This window comes from Dreissena polymorpha, chromosome 14 (genome assembly GCF_020536995.1).
Source record: "Dreissena polymorpha isolate Duluth1 chromosome 14, UMN_Dpol_1.0, whole genome shotgun sequence".
NCBI lineage: Eukaryota > Metazoa > Mollusca > Bivalvia > Myida > Dreissenidae > Dreissena > Dreissena polymorpha.
Genome location: NC_068368.1, coordinates 41,700,880 through 41,728,531, shown reverse-complemented (window position 1 = coordinate 41,728,531; position 27,652 = coordinate 41,700,880). Strand labels below are relative to the sequence as shown.

The 27,652-nt window shown below is 34.8% G+C and overlaps 1 protein-coding gene across 2 annotated transcripts; it reads right to left on the bottom strand.

Moving 5' to 3' along the window:
- Nucleotides 1-743: 743 nt before the first annotated feature.
- On the bottom strand, nt 744-19,355 carry LOC127858965 (uncharacterized). 2 transcript variants are annotated; one of them, XM_052396348.1, is made up of 3 exons: nt 18,880-19,355; nt 6,371-7,074; nt 744-3,687 (listed from the first exon to the last, which is right to left on the bottom strand). In XM_052396348.1, exons 2-3 carry the CDS (start codon nt 6,569-6,571, stop codon nt 2,698-2,700), a joined length of 1,191 nt encoding a protein of 396 aa, XP_052252308.1. In that variant the 5' UTR covers nt 6,572-7,074; nt 18,880-19,355; the 3' UTR covers nt 744-2,697. The 2 variants fall into 2 exon arrangements, with proteins under 2 accessions (XP_052252308.1, XP_052252309.1); XM_052396349.1 differs by having other exon boundaries at nt 6,371-7,034.
- Between the last annotated feature and the right edge of the window lie 8,297 nt (nt 19,356-27,652).

Below are 27,652 nucleotides of genomic sequence, written 5' to 3'. Positions count from 1 at the left end.
GCCTTTTTTATGCATTCAGGATTCTGTGTGTTTCAAAAATGTGCTATGTGATTGCCACTATTATGTATGTTCAATTTAAATCATATAACTAAAAATACATCCTTTCGTATTTTACTCTTGTCAGAGTTAAAAAAACATATTTAACACTTGAAAATCAATATATTGGTACATTTAGTTACTGTCTATTGAACCAGGTTTTTATACATCATATTTTTTCGATTGAAGTTTTAATTCCATATCGAAAAAGCAAAATGTGTTAAGTACTCTTGTGGAATGCCGTATGGAAATAGCAAAATGTGTTAAGTGCTCTTGTGGAATTATATTATATTTTAGTGTTCTATCAAAACAAGCGCCTGGCGTAAAGGATAGGGATCGTGATGAAAATGCCCATCAGTAAATGTGTTGCTTTGCTCAGCTATTCTTCGCTTTGCAAAGGTGTGCAGCGCTCTTCTAAGCTATGCTCAGCTATGCTATGCAAAACTAAAGTAAACTATGTTATGTTATATTAATGTATGCTAGTATATGTTATGATATACTGTGCTTTACTATGCTATTATTTGCTAAGAAAAACTTTTCTAATCTTTGCATTATGGAAACCCAAGGCGGTTTTACAAATTTGGCACAACATTTTTTTTTTTCAATTTTATTCATTAAGAACTATAAAATGAGACAAATGTATCAAAAATGTCTATAAACATCACATAATCCATTATTTATTATTGGAATACTGAAACATACTCACACCATAAAAACAGTCAATATTGATAAAAGTTAAGGGATTTCTTTTTTTAAATGGCAATAAAATGACTGGGTAATGACGGTCTGTTAACGATAGAATAGAGTAGAAATAAGGTTAAGAAGAAATCAAAATCAAATAAATACGAGTTTTATATAAGACATGTACGTAATTGTGAAATCCTCAGTATTTTTATGTCATTGTGGACTAGTTTTTTGTTTCTCCCTGCGATAAAATGTATCTGAGTTGTATTATGGCTGGAATAAATTTGCCGTTCTGATTTTCATTGAAGATACATGAACGTAAGGTAAATACAACTGTTCATTTATTAATATTATTTAACTTGCCTCGTTCAGAAATGTGTGTATGAGAAAATAAAATGTTCACCTTACATGACATTTACACCAAATGCACATTTATTATAAAGACCAGTTTAAAGACATTCAATATCACATCATCTTTTATAGAAGGATCGGTGGTAAACGCTGTTTTTTATTGTAAAATGTTAATTCGTAGCGATGTGTGAACACGCAACATACTCGCAATATTATTCACATCAAGTCTTAAGGAAGACATGTGTATTTTTTTCTAATAAATATTCCTAATATGCACCCACAATGCGTCAAAATAATACTAGGTATTTGATTACTTAGGACATAAGGTTGCAATCCATGCCAAAATATTCTTTATTTTTTTAAATATATGTTTCTTACATTTTCACTTTAGGTCTATATTCAATATAAACAACGAATCTCATTTAACACATGGTTTCCATGAAACTAAAAAAATGCTCTCCGTCAAGATTTTCCTTTTGAAGAAATGCGTAAGGAGCAACTTATTTTTAAGCCTTAAATATCAAAGGTAGTTTCTGAATTCAATATATGCATTTCAATTTGATTCATTTATATAACGAATGATGATTACAACGTTAACTATTACCGATAAGCGGTCGCCATAGCTGTACCTCAATATGCGTTTGAAATATTAACACTTTGTGGTGGGTCGATACGTTAGTAAATCGAATGTGGAAACAATAAATTAACATTGTTCACTGTGATGGTCAGATGTTGTGCATGGACACTTCAACTCGTATAATCGTTGTCATCTCGTCAAGGACTCGGAGTGTTATTGATATGTCTTAACAGTAAACAACAAGTTTGAATAATTCATATTGCATGTCAAATACGGTATGCGCATATTTTCGTTACCCTTTTTAAGATTTAAAGAAGCCATATTTAAAGCATTGAAATATGTTTGAATCAACTGCAATCCCGTCGTTTCAATATAGTACAGGAACAGTAGATAATATTTACTAAACTTAAATTGCTAATGTGCTGAACAAGTTTTCATTATCATCATATAAAGAACATCATTCACAAACATTAAATAACGAATGTATAGCGCAACCTGGCAATATCGTCATATCAAAAGCATCATATAATAAATAAAAATGTTATATCACAGCTCATTTCATATTACATCGTCCATCATGTTTAAACGATAAAACACTTGACTTAACTGAACAAATTTCTAGTACACACCACGTGATAACAATCATCAAATACACTATAAAATGGATGCAAAAAGTGCAGAGTTCCGAAAAAAATACTGTGTGTAAAACATCGTGACCCTACCAAACGCTTCAAGCATGAAACCAGCTGACTGATCTCTGAACAACTGTGCTTACAGGCCGAATATCTGAAACACACGGTGTTCCTGAGAACTCAAGTTTAAGGATTGGACATTTCAGATATAACGCACGTCTGCAGTCTATTCCAATTCTTTCAAACAAATGATCTCTTGTGAGAAGATTTTCACGCGTTATCTCTCGGTTTCGTATCAAAACCAAGTGATCATGCAGTTTGAAACACTTTCTTGAAGACATTGTGCTATCAAATAAATACGCATTCTTCTCATATCGCACCATCTTCGGCCATCGCCTTCATTCAGGCGTGCAATAATCATAATATACTTTCTGGATGCTGTTCTTTCATAGCTTTATTCACCTCGATAATCCATTTTTTAATCCATACGGCCTTTTCATCGTCCATCAACTCGTTCTCTTTGATATATTTCTGAACGTCATTGTACGCGTAAGACTCGTTCACATTCCGCCACGTTCGCCAGGTGCGAGCAGACTCAGAACGAGGCTTTGAGTTCTCATTGGTTGATGACAAATTTGGAGTCACTTTGTCATCATCCATTTTCTCGTGCGAGAGTTCCGACGGTACTTTGTCCTCCATTGTTATGGACATATCTTTCGACGTCGGTGTTTCCCGAAGTGCGCCGACCTGTCGAATTGCTTTGTGATGCTCGGCCTCGAATTGGTGATCCACTTCCTGTTTGAGTTTCTTAATCTTTTCCTTGTATTGCTCTTCGTGCCAGCGCCGAAACTGCTCTATTTTCTTCCTAATCGAAAAAGATTCGTCTGCTTTTCCCTTGACAGTGTCCGTCCGCTGCTTCCGTTCGGCGCGCTTGTATAGGCCCATCTGGTTACTCTGGATGGTTAGCTCTTTAATGTCAGCGTTCCTGTTATCCAGATCATGTTCGTTGAAGCTATTGCTCTTGCGCCCGTGCCGACCACGTGGTCGCTTCTCCTGCGCAGGGGAGGAGCTAGTGGGAAGCTTCTGAAGGCTGGAGAACGTCGCCTCATGACGTAGTTCCGGTTCGTGTTTGTATTCAATCACATTTCCGGAATGTCTGGAAAGTCGCGACTGTTCGCGTTGAAGCGTAACGGCAGGGTCAACGTTCGTTATTTGAGTGTGCAAAACGTAAGGCGTGGCTACGTCAGTGACACGCTGGATATGGGACACGTAAGGAGTGCGGATTTCTTTCCGCTTGAGGCTCGCGAAGGGATACACATTCTCCTTTTTGTCGCTCCCGTGTGTAGCGTTGAGCGTCATTTGAGGCGACCCGGGGGTTCCGATTGGTGGAAAATGCTGACTCTCTTGCTAAAATGACCAAAAAGTATAATTAAATTGATTATATATTAAAAGTCACGTCGGGGTTAAACAATAAGGTCTTGCTTTTTCATAAGAAGGTGCATGAAGTATGACCTGACCAATAGAACGCGCATCTAATGTGTAAACATTTTGGCAAAGATTTGTGAAAACTTATTGGGAAGTAAAAATATGTTTTCCTACAGCTCAAACATTGTGTGCGATCAGTGTGAAGCAATAATGCAGATTAACAATATCAGTTTAAATAGCCCAGTTTAGTTTCTTACTGGAATATGATTGATTAATGATTAATGATTAATAAAAGGCACTTTTTATCATGCTGTTTAATCTATATAAAATATTTTGGCCACAGGTACAAAATATTCCACACTTGCAGCGATAACACCTCAACAATCAGAGGGTCGGTCTGCCTTGTTTACACTTAATATTTTAGCTTAATATTCACGTACAGCTGTCTCGGGTTACACCTCAAAATCCCGTATCGAACCAAATTTGACAAGCCGCCAAACTTGATTTGTCTTAAAGGCGTTTTATCTGCTAATATGGCAGTATTAGCGCTTTGTCTTAAAGGAGATTTATCGGAAAAAGTGTCAGTATTAGTGCTGCAAGTAAGTTTATGCTATACAATCTTACCACATATGAGTCGCGTTCTGAGAAAACTGTACATAATGCATGTGCGTAAAGTGTCGTCCCAGATCAGCCTGTGCAGTCCGCACAGGCTAATCAGGGACGACACTTTCCGCTTTTATGGTATTTTTAGTTTCAAGGAAGTCCCTCCTTACCGAAAATCAAGTTTATGCGGAAAGTGTCGTCCCTGATTAGCCTGTGCGGACTGCACAGACTAATCTGGGACGACACTTTACGCACATGCATTATGCCCAGTTTTCTCAGAACACGACTCATATTAGCGTTCACGGAAACCATTCAAAACAAACGCTTATACCAGAAACTGAAAAAGCAAACAGACAAAAGGAAGTTATATAGTAAATTGCATGTTTACTATTCTAGAAACAGGATCAGTAAAAAAAGCTTTCCTTAAAAAAAGTCACATACCAGGAAGAGAGACACATGCAAGCGCCAAATGGTCGTTAAGTTTAATAAGACAATCTGTTAATACTTCAAGTAATGACAATTATTAAAATGTTAGTAAATTAAGTCTATAATTGACTATGATGACGAACATTGGTGCAATTTAACTTAAATAGTAGTTAATAAAATGGGTTTTTAATAGAGGTATAATGTACGTCAAATGTAACTTGTTTACGCCGATGTAAAGTTTGTTGTTGAATAAGAATGCAGTGTATATGTTGAACTATTCAAGACCTAAATCAGATCAGATGTTTTATGTCCGTCGTACTAAAGAGTGAAATTTAATAATAATGAAGTATATCCATTGAACTAAAGTGTAAGTAAAATAAGAATGGGGTAAGTACCATTGAACGTTTATGTAAAGAAAAATAAGATGGAAGTGTGTCCATTGAACTTCAGTATTAAGGTAAATAATAATGCAGTTTGTCAATTAAAATAAAGTGTAAATAGAATGGAAATGTGGTATGTCATTGAACGTAAATGTTATGATACAACAGAGTGCATGATGTCAATAGCACTTCAAGTATTAAGTTATATAAGAATGTAATCGGCCAGTGATACTGAAGTGTTAGGTAAATAATAATGATGATGAAGCGTATTCGTTGAACAAAAATATTCAATGAAATAGGAATTTGGTGTCCGTTCATCTAAATGTGTAAGAAAATTCAGATTGCGATTAAACTCGTCCATTACTCCATGAAAAAAGTCGACTTTTTTCGTAATGTTGGACAGCGTACTGATAAAGAAAGGAAACTATTCAAATAATCAAGTGAAAACAATTGATATCAGTTGTATTGAGCTTGGTTTAGAACTTCCTTGGGCTAGATATTTCACATGCAATATTCATATTTCACTATTACAAGTTTATGAAAGTTATGAAAGTTTACAAAAATGGATCAACAACCAGCACGTCATAAATGTTCTATCGGGTTATCAAGTACCATGAACTACATGCCACCTAACTGTTAACAGGGAAGTGTCAAAACACTCATTATAGTTTATACGTGTCGCTATGTCAAAATCAGCACGGCTCCCCTCAGATTATGAGCGATAACCCATGTAAACTTAATCCGGATTTAGTTCGGACAACTCAATGAAAATGTGTTCCATGCTGAGATAACCCTTGGTTTTATAGGAACATTTATTCTCAATTAATAGAAGGTTTCTATCAAAGAAATAGAAATAAAAAAGTTTGTTGTTTAACAAAGCAAATGTTTCATTTAGATATATAACATATTTGCTATAACAGTGGTATTTACTGCAGATCTGGTCCACGTTGTTTGATAATAAGATCGATTTTAGAGCAAATACAACTGAGTCTCGCTCTGGGTAAATGGAGCATAATGGATGCCTAAAGTGTCGCCCCAGATTAGACTGCGTAATCCGCACATGCTTTTCAGGGACGACACTCGCCGCTTTTATTGTATTTTTCGTTGAAAATAAAAGAAAGTCTCTTCTAAACGAAAATCAAGTATGGGCGGAAAGTGTCTTCCATGATTTGCTTGTGAAGTCCGCACAGTCGAATTGGGGAAGACTATCTACGCACATGCATTAAGCCGTTTTCCCAAAGCGGTGCTCAAATTACCTGAGTTTTGAACTGCAAATCTCGCTGGTCCCTCGACAGAATTTTCTTCACACCGGCGCGCCGTTTTATCCCCATTTTAGAGGCGCCGCCTTTACTTCCTGCAGAAACTTCTATCGTGCGACGTGTATAGTCTATATCCGGTCTATGCGTTGGCGATACAATACCGTCGTCATTCGTCACGGCTGTTGAGTATTTCAACATTCCCGAAAACAATGTTTCAAAATCCTCGATGTGCAAGCGGTTGAGTTGTAATATATATATATATATATATATATATTCCGAAAATTTCAGTCATACAGATGAGAACGTAGACTTTTTTTACACTGTTAGAGAATTTCTGAAGTCGCGATTCTGTACATGCACGTATTTCAGGTCATGCGTTTTCCAACACACAATTAGAATCATTCAATATGACATAATGATTTGCGACATCAGAAGTGTGTATGCAACTATGAATTGGAAATGACCCGCTATAAGCAAAGTAGTTGCATTAATTGCACTACAACATCTAGGAGAAAATCCCTGTATACAATCGAGATAATATATTCTGTGAAAAAGTGTCAACTAAACGCTGATTTAGTTTGTCCTGACATCGTTAAATGAGATGGAATCATGTTGCAGCGCTTAACAGTAAAGACGTAGTCCTGTGGGTAAGCGTGTCCTCCTAACAGTAAAGACGTAGTCCTGTGGGTAAGCGTGTCCTCCTGAAAAAAGAAAGGATAAGTGAAGTCAAATAATGTGTCGTGTTACTTAATTAATAAAAAGGGACCCAATCTAAACTCGACCAAAAGCAAGATTTTTTTTCTTTGTTATTTATAACTAGAATACCTAATAAATGGTTGTTGTTTGTTCACCTATCGTTTGCTATTTTTCAGTATTCAATTTAAAAATACTTTAAAATAATGTTATAAACTAATACTAAGTACATTAAGTTTAGATGTTTATGGATTAGTGATCACGTGTCGCATGATGTCATAAGTAATATATTCAACTTGAACTTAAATACTTTTCTTAACAAAATACTATAAATAACAACATCCAAATTTCCAAAGCTCATTTATAAACGATGATATGAGCGGCGTTCTGAGAAAACTGGGCTTAATACATGTGCGTAAAGTGTCGTCCCAGATTAGCCTGTGCAGTCCGCACAGGCTAATCAGGAACGACACTTTCCACCTGAATTGGATTTTTCTTAAGAAGAGACTTCATTTAAACGAAAGATGTCAGTAAAGCGGAAAGTGTCCCTGATTAGCCTGTGCGGACTGTACAGGCTAATCTGGGACGACACTTTACGCACATGCATTATGCCCAGTTTTCTCAGAACGAGGCTCATATATATCAGACTACACTATTTATAAACTATCATGACAAGGTTCTATATTAAGAAGAATGCCATTACTACAACCACTAATTGTCGCGTGTACTCCTGTTTTAATCCGAAAATAACAACATCAGACATTAGTATAACAACTGACGTTTGTTGCATTAAAAAAATATGATTGTTCCACATTTTTTCGGATGACTTCTAAATTAAAATATGCAAATCTCGAAAAAGCTATAATAGAACTTACTTAAAACACTTGTTAATCCGTTAAATGTTCAATTAAAATAAGTATCAAAAACTTCCATATCAACCTGTTTTTAAGATTCAAATATTGAAACAAAATTCGCTATGAATTAATTAGTTATCGAGAAACTATTATTAGCTTTGGTTACGACAATATTGAATGTTGTTTTCAAAATATTTTCCCCTTAGTTGACAACTAGTCAAACAATCGAAGACTGTCATTATACACCGCTGATAATCGCTATATTCATTTTCAAACAGCTAGAAAGTTCTTTTGTTTCATTTGACAGAAGACCTATAGACATTTGGTTCGCCATTATGAAGTCACGGGATCAAGAATTCCATTCGGAACTCTTCTAGCGCGACACTCGATTTCTCGTGGTTTTATTAGGGTTTTAGGTGCACTTGATCGTTTGATTGTATGGTTTAATTTCACTTTAATTTGACAGTTTATTAATAATTTATTTGTGTAAGAAGAATTGTCTTAATCGTTTAGTAAACGCATTTGTAAAATTGGCGATAAACGTGCACGCATAATGGTAAACCTTCATTATACAAATAATAAGTAATAAAATTCCGCGTATCAAAATGCTTTTGTATCAAAGGGCGTGAATGTCTTCAAATTTACTTCACACTATTATCACATGCAAGAACTTTTACACGTTAAACTAGCATGTTTCGTTTATTCGGGCGTCTCATTACTATTTTGTTCTCTTTGGTGTGATCCACGGTACATCCCTGCTGTTGATTAATAACTTAACTAACAGTTGCCATGTTAAAGAAAAGCTTCAACGACCGTTAAGTATGTTGATACTGACGATTATGACGTCACAATCAGCTAGCAGACGATCTTGCAGTTTTAGGTCATAATTACAAAAAACGTAAACAGCAGTATGTTAAACAAAACGGTAAACCCAGATGCGCTAAATAGGAGCTTGACAGTCCAGTCGAAATTGATCTGATATTGTTCATAATGAAAGCCCAAAAGAGTTTGGGTGATATATTTGGAATATGTATTATAATAAACAGCAATAAGCAACAGCCGTCAATGAGTCCACGCGTTGTCTAAAGTGGAGCTGAGACAAAACTTGTTTAACGTTCGGATTAAATCACGAAGGGAAGATAACACAACAATGACCGCATCAAGACTTCGAGGTATGAAGAGCGTACAATTCAAAGAAAAAAAGGGAAAAACAATCGTCAAAAAGCTGTATATTTGTAAATATATGAAAATAGCTCGCACCTGTCCTTTGCTCAGGTTACATTGCACTTAGGTTCAGCATGAAATTACGCCTTTCTCTAAATGGTATTGAGTAACAAACTAATGAAGCTACCTATGCACCGAAACATAATCGAAATGTAAACCTTGTCTACGTTTGACATGAGAGGCACGAGATATTCACATGTCCACCCTTGTTGTGCTATTTTGCATGCCAATGACGTCGGCACTGATCTTTTACTTTCCTATTGTTCTTATTCTTGTTCTTGATTCAGGTTTCAAGTTTCAAACAAACAATAGGGAACACATACGTTCATAAGCTGTGCTTCATGTATTTCAAACATGATAATTGTTTGTCGAATATCAATCTTGAGTTTCAACTGTGTGGCACGACTTTACGTGAACTGTACGTAAATGAGCAGGAAGTCCGATTTCCAGAATATATCTCGCCGGACCTACCATCACTTTTCGAGCTATACAATTCAATAACAAATGATAGCCCAAATTGTAAAACGTCATCGGCTATTACAGCCATGGTCAACCCTGATCGGTCAGAAAAGTCCAAGCGTAGACTATGTTGCATATGAGAACGTTGAACATTATAGGTTTGAATACAAATACACAATTCTAACAATATAAAGATACAGGGGAGCATTGGAATATGTTCGACGTACCCTTGATAATTAGCAATACAGACACAATTTATTTTCGTAAACAACGTCCTGAATGTTAGATTTTGTGTTCGCAATATGTTTCCCTGAAGTATGATGTGTTGTTGTTGCTTTTTACTTTGCATCATCAAAATGCTTTGAACGCATTCATCGTAATGTAACAATGTGATTTACATACACATTTAGACATGATCAAGGCTTCCCACACATGTTGTTTAAATATTTTAATATATAAATGCGTTGTACTATTCGTTGACTTTGTGTAAGTCTGGGCATGTTCTTTATCAGATATCCAACTAAGTTACAAATGCCCCCCCCCCCCTCCCTCCCCAAAGGTGACCGGTTTATTCACAGCGGGCAACTAATACAGGACTACAAAACACCAATACAGTTTAACAAACCCAGAACAAGGACATTGTCTACCAGTATCAACGAAATACTTCAATTATACTTCATTGGAAGCATTTAATTTCATGGATTTAATTTGGCCACTGTCTGACACGGTTTTTATCGCAGCTATTGTCCGTCCAATAAGTTCAAATAACTTACTATATTCAGCATGTTTTGATGCAATTAGTTTATTGCTATGCTCTCGACGATAAGCGATTTTAATTTTCTTTCGATAGATTCAATTCTGTTATTGCTCCCGTCCATAACTTCATCGGCTAAGGTCAAGCGGACATTATTAGAAAGACTGATGTTTGGTATAAATCCAAAAGATCACAAAAATGTCAAAAGCTCAAAACGATCGGATTTCTATAAGAGAACTTACACATTTTAATTATATGATTATATCCTATATTTGCATAAAATGGTTGCTACATAATAAAGACAACACAGCGCTAAATCAGTTATATCACTTGCAGTAGAAAAGACTGATTCTTACAACAAGGAGAAGATTCATTTTATGTGGAACTCTTTATAACATCATTTGGTTGGATGATAATCTTTAGAGTATCGTGAGTAACTGTGGCTTCATGCAAAGCTCTAAAGAAACGTTGAGCAAAAAACAGAAAGTTCTCATTATTACTCTTTTAACTCTATTCATCTTATTGAACTTTTCCAAAACATGATGACCATGTTACAGCTACAAAAGTTTACATAACTGCATTTTTAATCCAAAGTACTCGTATTAAATTCAGCTTCGAAAGTTAATTTAACAACACGTTTTATCCAAAGTAAATGAATTAATTGCAGGAGATACCTCGGTTTCTACACACATTATATTTTTAATTGACCTCGTTTCTTCTTATTGAGTTTTTATGAAATTTGTATCGATATTGTCGATAAACGTCTATTACTGACAACGGAATAGCGCGGCAATCAAGTAAGCAACCAACAGTCTCCATGGCGTATGAGTGGACAGCTCTTTCAATGCTCATTCATTGGGGGGATAATTGCCGCGTATTGATTGATAATTAACATTGGTCCTGTAATTTGCATGGTGTATTGTATGCCTTATCAGCCGGCAAATCGATCACCTCGAGGTATCAATGTCTTACTCTTGCTAGGGAAGTATAGATATGTCACATGAGTATTTTGCAAATTTTACATTGTACTACTTTTATCAAATGCAAATAAGAAACTTCTTCAACTACTATTTCTAGCAGTAGTTGCACGTACACTTGTATTACCATTACATTTAAACAATAACAGATGACAATGTAATGCTATTGAATATGCACAAATCCATAATATAAATGAAATTCGCATGTCATGAAGTATTGTCTAAAGGTTTGGGGTAAAGATATATTTTGATGTTGGCAGTAATCAACCAGGGTCCGTATTTACCAACCCATTCGTAGACTAAAGAATGAAAAATAGACTTAGAACCAAGAAAAATATGTTTTATTATATTATATTATAATTATTAATTAGCGGTGACTATATCATAAAAATAATATTCTACACGAAGAATGTTAATGCCATGTTTGACGCAAAATTAAGACATTCTTTAACCAGTTTAAAGAATATTCTTTATTCTTAGACTTAAGTCAGAGAAATGTTTGGTGAAGACGAATCCTGGAGTAATACAATAAAATGAGTGTCTCTGATACGAACTTGAATGGAATCGGATAGTTTAAGATTCTAAATTATGTACAAGTTATTCCACGAGGATTCGATAAAAGCAGTTGTTTTATTCGTTTTCATAGTGTGTTTTTTCTGTCAGCGATTATGTTTACCATCGCATGACAAAGAATGCATAGATTACAAAATATAAAAAATATACATTCTGCGTGATAAAGGCTGTATAACAAATATATATTTAAATGTTGTTTCGTTAAGCAAAAATGTCTTGCAAATTTTTAATCGTTGAGCTCGGTGCACTGCTAACATGTTTTAATAACGCATCGCTCTACCATAGAAGGTAAAATTAAAGTCAAGAAAAAACGTACAGTAAAAACTGTATAGAGATTTACCCGAGTATGATAAGAAACAGTTTTACTTTCTTTTTTAAATGCACCGAAATTTTACTAATTTCGCGCGGCTATTTTAGCTTAAGCTTAGGCAGATATTACCCCCCCCCCCCCAAACCGACATGTCTTTTTGAGTATGGAAACGGGTACATCATGGCGGTACACACAGGTCAGGGCCGTATTTAAACATTGTTTTAAACTGTACGTGGGTGAAAACAAAGAACACCAGTGAAATTAAACATTAATACTTTTTGTCGAAAACATTTTACGTTTTAAAGATAATATAATACATTCGAAATGTTCATGAATTATGAGCAAAACATAATTTTTTAACACTAACAGTGTGGATATAATACAGATGGCGTCCCTCAGATTATGCATAGCATTGTGTGTAAATATAATACCGCATATTTTACATAGAGCTTAACAACAGAGGCACAACAATTCTGGAAAATTGACAATAACTTGTGTAATTTACTTCCTAATGTCGGAAAGATGGAGCCTGTAATTGCATGGACTGACACCTTCACGGACATTTTCTTCAGGGCGTGGACCAAAGCAGTGACGCCATTGTTGTGAATGAGTTGAAAAACTATTACTAATGGAAAAATTGACAATAATCTCACAATATAAACATTATTTTAGAATGAATATTTAAGATAGGTGGTATACACTGCATCTTATTTGTTGGAATATAAACTCTGCACTTTAATAAATGTAATAAACATCACCGATAATTTATTAATATTTAAATTCTATCAACAAACACACACATATAGAACTTAAAAGAGTGTGTGTGTGTGTGTTTGTTTTTCAATTGTCAACTGTGGTAACGTGCGGATAAGCAATATAAAACGCAACGACAATTGTGACGGTTCAGAATAACATTGAAACAACCGCTTGAAATTCACATTGCTGTGCCGCTATTTGGGACTGACCTTAAATCTCAATTCGAAGCAATTTCTTGCAATACTTCAATATTGCTGATAAAAAATTAGATTATAGAATCTATATATAATATACTTATCAGCAATATTTAATTTAACGTTGAGATTTATTGTATAGCCATGTGATTGTTGTCTATGGTAAATCGTGACCTACTATTAATTGCTTTGAGCCTTTATTAAAGCGTCGAGGGATACAGAGAAGTAATGAAGAATTTTTGTAGGGCCCGTGTATTCTTTTTAAAATTTGGATATCAGGTTAACACGATGACATAATCCTTTTTAATAAAAAATTACTTATAAAGAATATTAAACATGAACCATTATTTTAAACGCTATTTTGGGAGTATTCTGCTATTGGTGTCTCGTTTGTATATCCTTCGTAAGAAAACCTTTACTTGAAGCAATTCACACAATAAATGAAACTATAGTTCGTATTTACAGCTTTCTTTGTCAAACCTTGATAAACACAGATTAAATCATGTTACCCTATTTCATTCCATTTAGCATTGTAAATTCTTTGTGCTATATGATGCCAACTAAAAATTATGTTATCAAAGAACAAACGTTCATACGAATAATGGGATATATTAAAGGTATTAAATATATTAAAGGTTTTTACTCATAAGTACGCTGTTTGTGTGTTTGGATGTGATGACATTTTCAACAGTATATTGGTCATATATTGGCGGTCAGTCGTCACTGTGTTACCAGTACAAAATAGTAGACGAGGTCAGTAATAGTTCTGACTTCATGAACGAGTGGAAGGCAGAGAACTGACCGCAGGGACAGGGAAACACATTCGTGAAAAAAATCAACATGTTTTGTACTTTTGGTAAGTATATGGTTTACATGAAAACTTACTAGAAAAAAGCACAAATAATACATACTAAATTGTGTAATTGGATATATGCTTATAAGCATATACAATGCGTCGGTAAGATATCTTTAATCAATATATCGCCCCATTGATGCAAACAAGTAACATGTGACATTGCAAGTTAAAAGGCACAGGCACATGGTACCTTTTTGCACCAATGGGCGATATGTTATGAAGATTAAAGACACAAGATTAACTTCGTTGTTAAAGAGGTCCCAGAAACCACATATGATTTTAATAGACTCTCGAATTATCACAAATAATATTGGGTTAATCTCTCGGAAGGTCAGCAAAATTCGTCCGCTTATTGTATCGACAACTCGAAAAAACTCGAACGCATTCGGCTAATAAAGATTGGCAAAGGAGTCAATCCGATATCAAACATGGATAGAAATCGAAAATGTATCGTCGTATAAACACCCCGCTTTTAAGTGGTTTTAACAAATACCTTAAAATCAGCACCGAAGTTTCAAGTGGATTTCAACTTTCTATGATGTTTTAAGTGCTTGATAACGTCTTTAAGTATGCCGAGGTTAACGTTTATTTAACGTTTTCTTACATGTTCGACAAATTTGGATGTGTATTAGAAATATGAACATACATAGAAAAAAAATGATTATAGAAGTGTTTTTTTTTAAGTTTATGCTCTAAGTAACATTATATACAGAACTTCAATTCAATAAATCAGATTTTAAAATGTTGAATGATTCACTGCTAAAAAAACAATAATGTTAACTTGACCCTAACACCCAGGACTGTTACGAGTCCTGAATCAACAAATAGCATTGGCGCTTTTGTTATCCATTCAGTGCGATGAATAAGATGATAAATACGAATTGGCATGTCGGCCTGATTTGTTAGGATTTGATTGCTTAAATAATGCGACCTCTTATTGATGTAACGGGGTTAAAACAAACACAGGACTCAACATATGTTCATTGGCCATTTAAACTTATTGATTAAATCTTGAACCACTTCATATTGAAAAAAGACCGTTGATTTACATCTCTCTTGTACAATTATAATTGCTTGTACATGTTAAACGCGCATGTGTTATGAATTGTTTCAATCAAGCACAATTATTTAACATGAAGTTATTATTTATTGTGTTTGCATTAATATCGTTTTTTGTGTGCTTGTAATTAAGTCCTAATTATGCTTACCGGCTTTACTCCTTTTTACTTATAATTTTCTAGTTATGATATAGTATACATGCATATGTCTGACGAAGATCTTTATACACATTATTTTGTAACAAGCGTTGTTATCCATATAATAAAAAATCATTGTTATGTTTATCAAGACTAAATCCAAAATAATGTACGTATATATTCACAGATTTCGACATTTCAATATTAAGGCATATAAACACGGAATCATTGACTATATGGTACAATAAATTTGGTTTATGGTGAATACATGTACCAATACAATTGGCTTAATCATCATCCTTCATTTAAAAATACTGTGCAATTGCATTATAAAAGGCAAACGTTTGAAAGGTCTCTCACACTTGTTCGTTAATAACATCAACAACTTGGACACACTCTTATGTATTCAACAAATAAAGATTAACAAACATATTAATTCCATGACAAACATTCGCAAAAAAAATAAACACACCTGGTGTAAGCAGCTGTTAATATAAAATTGATTTGGATTGGATTTAGCTACGGGGAATTCACCACCGAAATTTCAAGTGTTTTTCGAATGTGAATGCTATTTAAATAGGATTAATATCGTATAAAGTAAGCACAACTTTTTTTTTCATTTTGATAACATTCATACGTCAAAAGCGTAATCAACGTACTTAACCTTTTCAAATATAGTATTCTCAAAACAGAGCTTATGTCACCAAAAAAATACAAAGATTGTACATTTATCTTACATTTTACGGGCAAAAAGGGTTCTAATCAAAAGTCCGATAATCTAAGACTGGTCATAGGAGATTTTTAAGGAAATGTCAACGCAACACAAATTATTTTGAAAAATCTTTTCTACCTTAAATATTATATTTAAATTATTGCTTTTAAATTGAGGAATAATTGACCATTTATTTGGTATATGTTAAGCATTATTTAGGTCTCGGTGGGATTTAAATGTACTGGTGACTTCACTGGATTAAGAATTAACATTTAAACCTATTCGATCAAGATACGGATACAAAAATAAGGATCGAATTCATCAGCATATTTATAATCATCGATTATTTTCATTAAAAAGTCATACTTTCCAGGAATTAAACGGTCGTCCGAAAATAAACCATTCTTGCAAACAGCTAAAGGCGCCAAATTGTTTTTGTTGTTGTGGCTGTTGCTGTGGTTTTATTTAGGGACATACATATTTAATTTCTTTCACATTCTTTTTTGTGTGCAGGATTGTCAAACGAGCCTTTTTGTTATTTATGTTGTTGATATGTTGCATTTTGGACCGGTGGCTTCGGGCATGACAAGTGAACACTTGAGTTATTTCAACGCGAAAGATTTCTGGTTAGTACCTCATGCAGTATGGTATACTCATAGCAAGCACAAGTACAAACTATGGTAAGGTCATTTCGATTATTTGCAAAATGACATTGACAAATTTAAAGTTTTCGAAGGTTTGAGACTTTAGCTTCGTTATAACAGACGTAAATATGATAACTCTAGCTCTAATAACAAAGAATGGGAAAGCACTAAGTAGAAAAAAAAAGAATAATCATGAAAAAGACAAGCAAAAGAGGAAATGTTCATAAATGACGTGGTCTTTGATAGCAAACTTGTTAAAAAAGTTAAATAAGTACAACTTACTCGACCGGCTTTTTAAGTTGAAATGACAAATAAAGTATTTGTTTTGTATTTGAGTGTTTACTCTCTTCTCTCAGCTGAGCTGCAGCATTGTTTAAGCAATCAAAGCCCGATAAATCAACCGACATGCCAAGATTTCTTTAATTTTCCCAACACAGTTGAACAGAACTGCATATGTTACGGTATTTGTTGATTCAGCGCCCTCAAACAAACCTCGGTTTCGAGCAGAAGTTAAGATAGTTCCCGGCGTTTAACATAAATTAGTTTAAATTAATGAGACAACTCAACTCAACAATACCATGAATTAAAGTATCCTACAACAAGTTTGATCAAACAATCTTAAGTGACATTTTTAATAACGTTTCGTTGCATATCAAGTTCCGTATCACAAAAAGCCCTATGTTAATATAAATGAAGTAAATCAATTTCTAATTTCATACTACGACGACACAAAATGCAAACAGTATTCAAATACACTGACTTGCTCTTGAATGCAGACATGATTGGTGGGTGTCGAGATGGCATAAATGAAAAGAATGTATAGGCACTTGAACATTCAACATCACGTCCGTAGAGTTACGTCCTTTTTGCAAATTACATGCGCTATAATCATGTCCAAGCAATATTATACATTATAAATGTATAATCTTCGTCCAGGTTAGTGTTAAAAGTTATGTTGTAATTCTGCTTATGATCATTTGAGCCGCGTTCTAAGAAAATTGGGCTTCATGCATGTGCGTAAAGTGTCGTCCCAGATTAGCCTGTTCAGTTCGCACGGTTAATCAGGGACGACACTATCCGCTTATATGGTATTTTTAGTTTCAAGGAGTCCCTCCTAACCGTAAATCAAGGTGAGGCGGAAAGTGTCGTTACGTACCTAATTAGCCTGTGCGACTGCACAGGCTAATCTGGGATGACACTTTACGCACATGCATTTAGCCCAGTTTTCACAGAACAAGGTTCATTTCCCCATCCTCAGCCCCGGATTACCTATAAGGCAGAGTAGGCCAACGCCTATGGGCCCCGCAACTTTTACTTACTTACTTAGCCTAATCTTATGACTATACAAAGTCAATTATTTTATAGCAATGTTTTGATTCGATTAAAGGCTTTACACGTTCTTTCTCAGTGACAATCATTTATTATTTGCAATCACGTATTGTTTTGCCAGTGATTTCGTTTTCAAGACGTTCAGGGGGCTCAGACTGGAATGGGCTCCAAAAGTGTCACTGATTATTGGCCTCCACGCTGCTTAAATCAGCGCTGCCTAGCCCCCTCAACTAAGAACACGCTTTAGCTATATGTTATTGTGATTCGTGAATAAGGAACTAATGAAAGTCAAAGCTCAAATGTAAAAGGTCGGCCAGCCTAGATAGTAGAGCGCTTGACCACAAATCCGAGGACCGCGGATCCGATCCCCGGGTCGACTACATTTCTTGTGAGGGTTTTATCATTAAATCCTCGCTCGAATCGCCTCTGTCTCTTGATTCAAGCAGGGCATGTATAAATAAATGGACATAAGTTTCTGGTAAACCAGCTGTGCCATGAAAAGTTCGATTTGGTCATTTGACCGTCGTGAAATGACGGATAAAGTTTTGAAAACGGCGAAAATCGAACAAAAACACACACATATTAAAATGTCAATAAAACATATTCGTTGTTCAATATCGGTTGAAGTTGAGACTTAAACACTGAGATTGGAGTATTTCCAAGTCACATGGTCAATATTTAGATAAAAAACAAAAATTGCTATTCAGCTCTTCATAGACCAATTATTAATCCATTTATGCCTAGCGTCTAGTAAAAAGGCCTTGGCAAACAGCGTAGACCCAGATGAGACGCCGCATGATGCGGCATCTTATCAGGGTCTGCGCTGTTTGCTTAAAGTAATTTCTGTTAGAAATATTCTTAATATAGAAATAAATATACTAGACATACCTTATTTCGGAAATAAATTTATCCAATTTAGAAGGATGGGAGAGTCACTAGACATAAACGGGTTAATGAATTCCGATGCTTACTTACCGGGTATTGGTTATGCAAGAATCCAACCGTTAATTCATGGTGACGTATTCCATGAAACTCTCCATTCTCAATGCATTTCGTTGATATTTATTAACGACCCCGCACACATAGAAATACTTTTAAATTATTCATACAGTATTTTCCTCTTTTAGTATCACTTTATTCCGCAATTTAAGCCATTCAGTACCAAATTGCACGCATCATGTGCCTTTTATATCTTTCAATTATACTCACTTAATGTTGACCTGATTAACAAGCAAACTTTGCAAATCCTTTGATCAATATTATACGATTTCAATAGCTCATAGTGATCAGTGTACACTATTACCACGTAATGTTGAACTCATCGATACATAGAACCTCAGCTTTTAAATTCCATTTAAAATCCGGTAACCAACACGTTCGTCGATCAGTCTTCGGGTACTAACTACGCACGAACGGCGTGATTAAAGAAACGTTAACAAACTATAGTTAACTAGTTTACAAACACGAATGCCCTGCTATCTCATTAGAAGATTGAATGCATCAATCAATAGTCTTGTATGGTGTATACAAGAAAAACGTATATCGCGATTATCGACGAGCGTGTTATACGGTCTCTCTAAAGACGGATTAATGAAACATTTATCAAAGTAGGTTTTATTGTTGAGATGGATTAGAATTAATTATTAATAAGCATTAACCACTTTGTACATGCACGTAAGCCTGTTAAACACATGGATTTGCTAGCCATTGGTCGCCGGTATTCAATCAGTTCATTTGACGTGCAAATAATGGTAATTTGTATTTGGATTTAGTTTAATTTAGACCAGGTCTGATTCAAACTTAATACTGTTACCGTGCGACTATACGTTTCAACAAGTAAATTACAGGTCAAAAGTAATTAACAAGCCTTATCACATGTAGCGTTGAAATCGGATCATGAAAGTGCTTACTTTAAACGCATCGATTTACACTTTGTGCGTTTTCTTTTGTTATGGTTGGTTGATATACTGTTGGATAACAATCACGGTATTTGAAATCCCGTAAAACAGAAGTAATTTTTATTTTTTGCATGAAACACTAAAAATTACCATTATAAATCTCACCCAGTTAACTGTTATATAAAATACAGAATTTTCCTTCAGTAGTTGCATTCAAATCCATATACCATCCAATTTAAATAAGAAACCTCAGTTCAGATGTGACAATGAGTCTTTCGGTGTCAGATGTGAATCCCTCTTGTACACTGCATCTCCGGATGTAGAAGCGGAGATCGAACCTGTCACCACCAGCGCCTTACCACTAGACAACGGATCCACTCGTTTGAAATAAATGAGGACTTTCCGCGCCTAAGGCTGCCTTGAGTGAGGACCCGGAGTGAGAACCTGCACTCCTTCTTAAAAAACTTACTAGACTTACGAAAGTTGGGACAAATTCTGTAGAATAGCTGCAATTTCCACCTAGTTTTTTATAAGCTCTTTCAGCGCTGGAAACGAAGTTTAAAGGCCTTTGCAAACAGTTTGGATCCAGATGAGACGCCACAGAACGTGGCGCCACGTCTCACCAGGATCCAAACTGTTTGCTATTCTGATAGTATTCTTTGAAAAAAATCGAAGAAAATGCTTATTTTAGAAATTTAGCAGACAGCATTTTAGCTGACGACAAAATTCCCAGCATGCAAAGGGTTAATGAAAGGCATCACATGTTGGAGCGGTCATGCGCTCTGCGGGTAAGCCGAGACAACCACTCAGGTATGGTTAACACCAACCAAGCATAGCCGCCTAGGTGAAAAGTGCGGGTACCATCGCGCCTACCCGTCAGTCACAGGGATCCGTTATGGAGCCGCAATAAACTTGATTCCTTAACGCCCGGTGTTTCCGAACTCCAAGGAGGCGATTTATCAAAGCACTGCGGTGGCAAATTGCAGTATTATCTACTTATGCCGAGATAAGGTGTTATTTTAGACTTACCTACCTTAAACATTTCTTACGCATTGTTTGTATAAAATCACAAGGTTTGTAACGGCTGCACTTTGAAATTCCTGTTTTCAAGGCGGTTGACTTGCTCCGAGGTATGTTCATGCACCCAGGAGGTTCCTATGTCCAAGCAAGAGGGCATACGCAAATTATAAAACTTTGATGATGATTTAAACGTACTCGAAAGCAGTTTACAAATCGCATGAAACATCAACGCGTAGATCGTTATATCAGAACTTAACATACTTGCAATATTTCCATGCGGAGGCTAGATCTCGGGCACATTTAATACAGAAAAGTACCAAATATTTCCTTAGCAACGCCCTAAGTAACAGAGTAATATTGAACCTTGAAACTTGAATCGCAAAAATATTTCCGTTTACAAACATGTATACATTTGACCATATATCAACAATGTTACTTTATTCATATTTGAAACAACCAGACTGAAATGTTCGTTCTCTTTGCACGGGCATGTTTGAAGTATTTCTTTAAGGACCGATAGTCGTAGTCTAAGTCTTCCTCTGGGAAACAGGCTCAAACAGGCCTAATGCATGTGCGTAAAGTTTCGTCCCAGATAAGCCTGTGTAATCCACACAGGCTTATCAGGGATGACACTTTTCGCTTTTATGGAATTCTTTCGTTTAAAGAAAGTATCATCTTAAAGAAAATCCAATTAAGGACTGCACAGGCTTACATGTAATCTTTAACGACACTTTACGTTCATGCATTTAACCCCCGTATTTTCAGAGTGATGCACATGTTTATCAAACATGTCTGTCTGTTCGCCACGGAAATTAAAGATAGACAGCAAACTTGGCAGGGTTATGTCGATTTTTTTTGCGCTTTGGAATTGTTTTCAATTTGAATATTGCAACGATACGGCTTGTTGGGTGGATGTTAGGGCGCAATCTTCTTAGAGTGTATCTTAAAACTATTTATAACGACCTAATCATGTGCCGCGTGCAATATGATGCTTCAGTGGAGCAAAGCCATTTAACTCATAGGATGAGTGTACGGTGCTCAAACAACACGCTCTATGGGTATTATGTTAACCCATTTATGCCTAGTGGACTCTCCCATCCTTCTAAATTGGATCAATTTATTTCCAAAATTAGGGATGTCTAGCATATTTATTTCTTCATTTATAATATTTCTTACATAAATTCCTTTAAGCAAACAGCGCAGACCCTGATGATACGCCGTATCATGCGGCGTCTCATCTGGGTCTACGCTGTTTGCCAATGCCTTTTTTCTAGACGCTAGGCATAAATGGGTTAACATGCGTCATTCTCTAATAAATATAGAACTAACACATACAGTAATATATAAACCAATAGATATGACCTCTATAGATCAGATTGAATGTACAGTTTGTGTTCACTGAAAGCAACTTTAACGCCTCAAAAATGTTTGATTATGTTGCGTATCATATCTGTTGTATCACGACTACGGATAAAATTACTAATTAACGATTTGTGTACAGGTTCAATACAGATGTCTTTTACGTCAATTCAAACGAAATAAATAGCTATTAGAAAACGGTATAAATATGAAACGCTGAATAGTTTTTTATTTTGAACTATTTAATAGCTTGCTTTATGATCTGAAGAATAGCCACATTTAAGTCTCGTATGACAAGGCTAATAGCATTTAGAAAACCAATATGCTGAAAAAATGATAACTAGTATACAACCTTACTCTAGTAACGCGTATTTTAATAAACATCTATGAAATTATTACTACTTATAGGATGCGATTTACACATTTAAATGTTTTGTTTCTATCTCGGTTAATCTACCTTTTCTTTTTTCCGTCTTACACCGAGCTGCCACACATTGCGCTTATATTGCATACTGAATACAGAGCATGATCAAATACTGACAAAAGTGCGTTTATTGTCAAGCAAAGAACAGGTCAAGGGGTAGATGTGAGTCATTATATGTGCGCCTGGAAAATCAAACGAACATGAATAGAAAGAAGAAAATGTAAAATTGAGTATACCATTGTGTTTTAAAATGAGATTTCTTGTGAATTGACTTACCTGTTTTTATATCAACATATTCAAGTGTTGGTATTGATTACACGACTAAAACTCAAATACTTTGTTAACGTCCGACAAAAGGTGCCACATTAACTAAAACATTATATATTCTTATTGTTAAAAGTAAACCAAATATTGAAAATGATTAAAAGATTTTAATTTATAATAAAAAGTAACGCGTTGAAGAAAATGAAGTTATTGATTTAAAGGTTCTGTATAATTATGGTGAATTAAATTACTTCTTAAATATATTATGTAGGACATTCGTGAACAACGTGACGGTCATATTTCATTAAAGATTATGATCGCTTTTTATTTTCAATCTATCTAGACGGCCAAAACCGACGTGGACAAATAATACACTTACATCAGGCACAACTATTTAACCGAAGTCATTCATACAGATAATACGCTTAGAAAAACAGAAAGGTGATAACATAAAAGAATGTTTTTCTTCTTAGCTAAAAATCTAACATAAGAAATCGGAAACATAGCATCGTTATTATGATCGTATTTGTATTCGTTTTTTATTTTCAATCTATCCAGACGGCCAAAACCGACGTGGACAAATAATACACTTACATCAGGCACAACTATTTAACCGAAGTCATTCATACAGATGATAAGCTTAGAAAAACAGAAAGGTGATAACATAAAAGAATGTTTTTCTACTTAGCTAAAAATCTAACATAAGAAATCGGGAACATCGCATCGTTATTATGATCGTATTTGTATTAAAATTAATCCAGCGGAGCCAAAAATCCATGAATTTACAGATTCGAAAAATGCGTTAATCAATCCAGACATAAGATAGTCCAAAGTTATTTTCCAGTTCTAAATCATTATATTATGATATCTTCGCTCGACCAGATTACATCTGCTAAATATAGAGATTAATAAGTTGCGTCAGTACATATCAATCGGCGTGCTAACGTGTTTTCATGAATTCTTTCGCTGTTGAGGTAATTATAATAATCTTCTATCAATACACATATTATCAATAATTTATTGACATGATCAAACCACCCGGGTCAAACAATTACTTAATTAAAAACATACATCTGATATAACTATACTTCTTTACTGACACACGTTTCCCAGCTCGATTCAAATTTCACAAATTAAATTCGTCAATGCATTATAATAAAAGAACATTTCCGCATATTTTACTCTTCATTACGAAGTTCAATTAACTGAAATTGATATTATTTGGCGCAGCTACTTAACAATTACCAGACTTCGTATGATTTCGTTTTGTGCTTTCTCCCTATATCGTAAACAGCGTGTTACAAGACCCCCTCTGACATTTGAAAGACTCAACGGTGAGTCTTTTTAACGTCGTTAACCACCGCAACCGTTTGTTGTCATGCATTTCTACAAACTGTGCGAAGCTGAAACGATCAAACCACCACCTTTCTCGTGGAAATAAACAATGTGTAAATAGTGAACTTACATTTCTTCCGCGTTTACAGTTCGCGATATCTGTAATATTTGTGACATTTCTCTATTATGTTTGACATTTATCTTTTGTGTATTATTTTTCTGTACTATGTTTGAAATTTCTCTAGTATGCATTACATATCTGTATAAGGTTTTTCTCCTTTATGAATGACATTTCTCTACTTTGTATGACATGTCTGTGTTATTTATGAAATTGCTCCATTGTGATTTTTAATTATCTTTTATGTATGACATTTCGGCATTATGCATGACAATTCCTTATAATGCATGTCATTTCTCTATAATGCATTGCATTTTTCTATTAGGTATAACATGCCTATATTATATATGATATTTCCTTTTATGTATGACATGACTTTATTATGTCTTACATTTCTTTATTATATCTGACATAACTATTTTATGTCTTATATTTCTCTATTATGTCTGACATTTCTCCATTGTGTCTGACATGTCTCTATACTGTCTGAAATTTCTCTTTTATGAATTATTATGACATTTCTCTATTATGAATTACATTTCTCTATCATGTCTGACTTGTCTTTTATATGTCTGACATTTCTCTATTATGCACGAGATTTCTCTGCTAAGTATCACAACTCTGTAGTGCAATGATTATGGCATTACTCAGTTGTACTAACGATTCAATTTGTCTCCACGCGTTTTAAAACTACGATTACGGGCTTCTTATCCATGAGACTTAAAGTGACTGTTTTCAGTACGTGTAATAACGAAATACTAAGTCATTATTACAAGCTAGGATCATTCGTCTCGAAATGCTGTTCTAAGTTATAATAATGACATGTAATAACGAGTTCATTTAAATAACTTATTTAGTTTATCTGTATTATTTATTTATCCCATTATTTAATTAATCAAACTGCAAAATGCATTGCGCATGTGAAAAAATGAATGCTTGTAAATGCGAGTTTTTCATGGTACGCACTGGATTAGAATCAATTATAAACTGCACTGTTAAAAACAAACGACAATGCTTCATATTGGTTGACACAATATATTTCTAGTCCGATTCTAAATATATCCCTATCAATACTCTTTACATAATTTAATTAAATGTAGACGTAATTGTTGATCCGTGGTTACATCTATTATGTTAGGAAGACATTTGTGTTTATTAAGCTCTATCCGACCCTATTTACGTTCCTGCAATGCGGAGGCATGTACAAGTAAAGAAGATAAAAAAAACATTCAGCACACTCTTCAGTCAAAACATATGAACATGTCGTTTACTTACATGTTCATGTTTGGAATATTCATTCGATGGCGCTTAGTCCACACAGACGGAATTAAGAACGAAATATAAGCTCTTTACTTAACAAAATCCTTTCATCTGTATACACAGTGGTTAATCAAATGTTTAAGTTCACACAAGAAGAACACAACCGATGTTGACAGTCTGAAAGTATTTTTGCTTCTTTTATACGCTACCATGGCATGCCAAATTATAAAGAAAGAGAAAAACGCAGTACCGAAGAAAATGTAAGCCGAACTAATTGTCTACTTAACATAATACATGTAATCGCGTATCGAACAATTACGTCTTCTGTTAATTACCGCTCGGTTGGTAAAGTGATCATGACCATTTCGGCGCGATAATCTGTTCACTTTCTTAATATCCTTTGTACGACTAGCCATAAAATTGTAAACAAATAGGTTTCATTTTGTGTCATTATTATTGGAGCTTTTGTTCGTATTCACTGCACAATTACGGTCTTAGAAATCGCACTGTTGGCTTTATACAATAGTATTGATCATACAAAGTTCAACAGACAATCCCATACATTGGTAATGCAACTGTACGTGACTTGTCTCCCTTTTAGCTTTTACAATCGGATATACAAGAGTTACATCCCGTATGTACATAGTTAACACAAGAATTAAATAGCCAACACATGCATTGGTAAAGTAAAAGCTTCAGGACTTGTGTTACTTTCAACTTCTACAACAGGATATATTAGAGTTACCTCCCGTTTGTTCAAAGTTATCATGATAAAAGTTAAATACCATGCGTTGGTTAAGTAAGAGCTATATGTATTGTCTCCCTTTCAGCTTCTACAAAATGATACGTTACAGTAACTTTCCGTGTGTACAGACGTACATGATATTAGACAATCTCCACGCAGAGTTGTCGTTCCTTGCTCTCACATACAACTCTGCGAAAGGCTCAGCATGCCATATTGCACAGAAACTGGGCAAAACCGAACAAACGCATTCAAAGAATATTTGATTTGCATTTTTTTTGGATCAGAGGCGTAAAATAATGAAACAGGAATTTTAAATTTACGATACATCGTGCAAAAACTTGCGAGTTTTCATGCAACTCTTTGGAACTATTGTATTGCCCATTTACGCAGATCGAATCATTCCACGCACTTAACTAATGTAAACAATTGGACATTATTTTGATTGAGTGACGTTAGGCATTGCCTTGACGTATGTATGTATGTAGGTTTGTTAACATAAAAAAATCATATCAATTTTATAATTATGAATTAATACTTATATAAGATATTATGGTATAAGATGGTTTTCTTTAATGCAGTGAATGTAATGTAACCGTCGTGCAAGAGATTGTTTAGTATACTGTAACCTCCCTGATGAACGCTTGGAATGATCATGACATGAATGAGACGCTTTCATAAAAATAGTCCGTTCTCAGCCCATCACAGAGGTGAATGTAATGTAGCCGTCGTGAAAGAGATTGGATATTAGGTAAAGTGACAATCCTATGCATTGGTAAAGTAATTACCACATGACTTGTCTCCCTTTCGGATTCTAAATAGGATATGTTAGAGTCACATCCCGTGTGTAAATAGTTAACATAATAAGAGTTCATTAAGCAAACACTTCGTTGGTAAAGTAATAGCTACATGACTTCTACCTCTTCAGCTTCTACAATATGATACGCTAGATTTACCTTCCGTGTGTACAGTAATGTAAACATGACACATAACTATGTTAAAATGTTCGTGAAGTATGCAATTGATTCATAATAGAGCAACTTTTTATTTCCAGAGCTTCGGTAACGCTTCAATTCTCTTTTGATTTTATATCCTTTGAAGAGCTTTGTCTCAGCTTCAGCCTTCAGTTCATGATTTCAACTGACAAAAAGGGATTAGAATGAAGACGGCGCAAACTTAACAACACGCCGCAACAACACACAAGACGATTATTATGAAATGTGTCGTAATTTGCATAATTCCTTAATATCATATCACATCTAAATGACATATATAAAGCTCTAAAATGCCAAAAATGGGCACAATAATGATATACTTGCTTTTTGTCA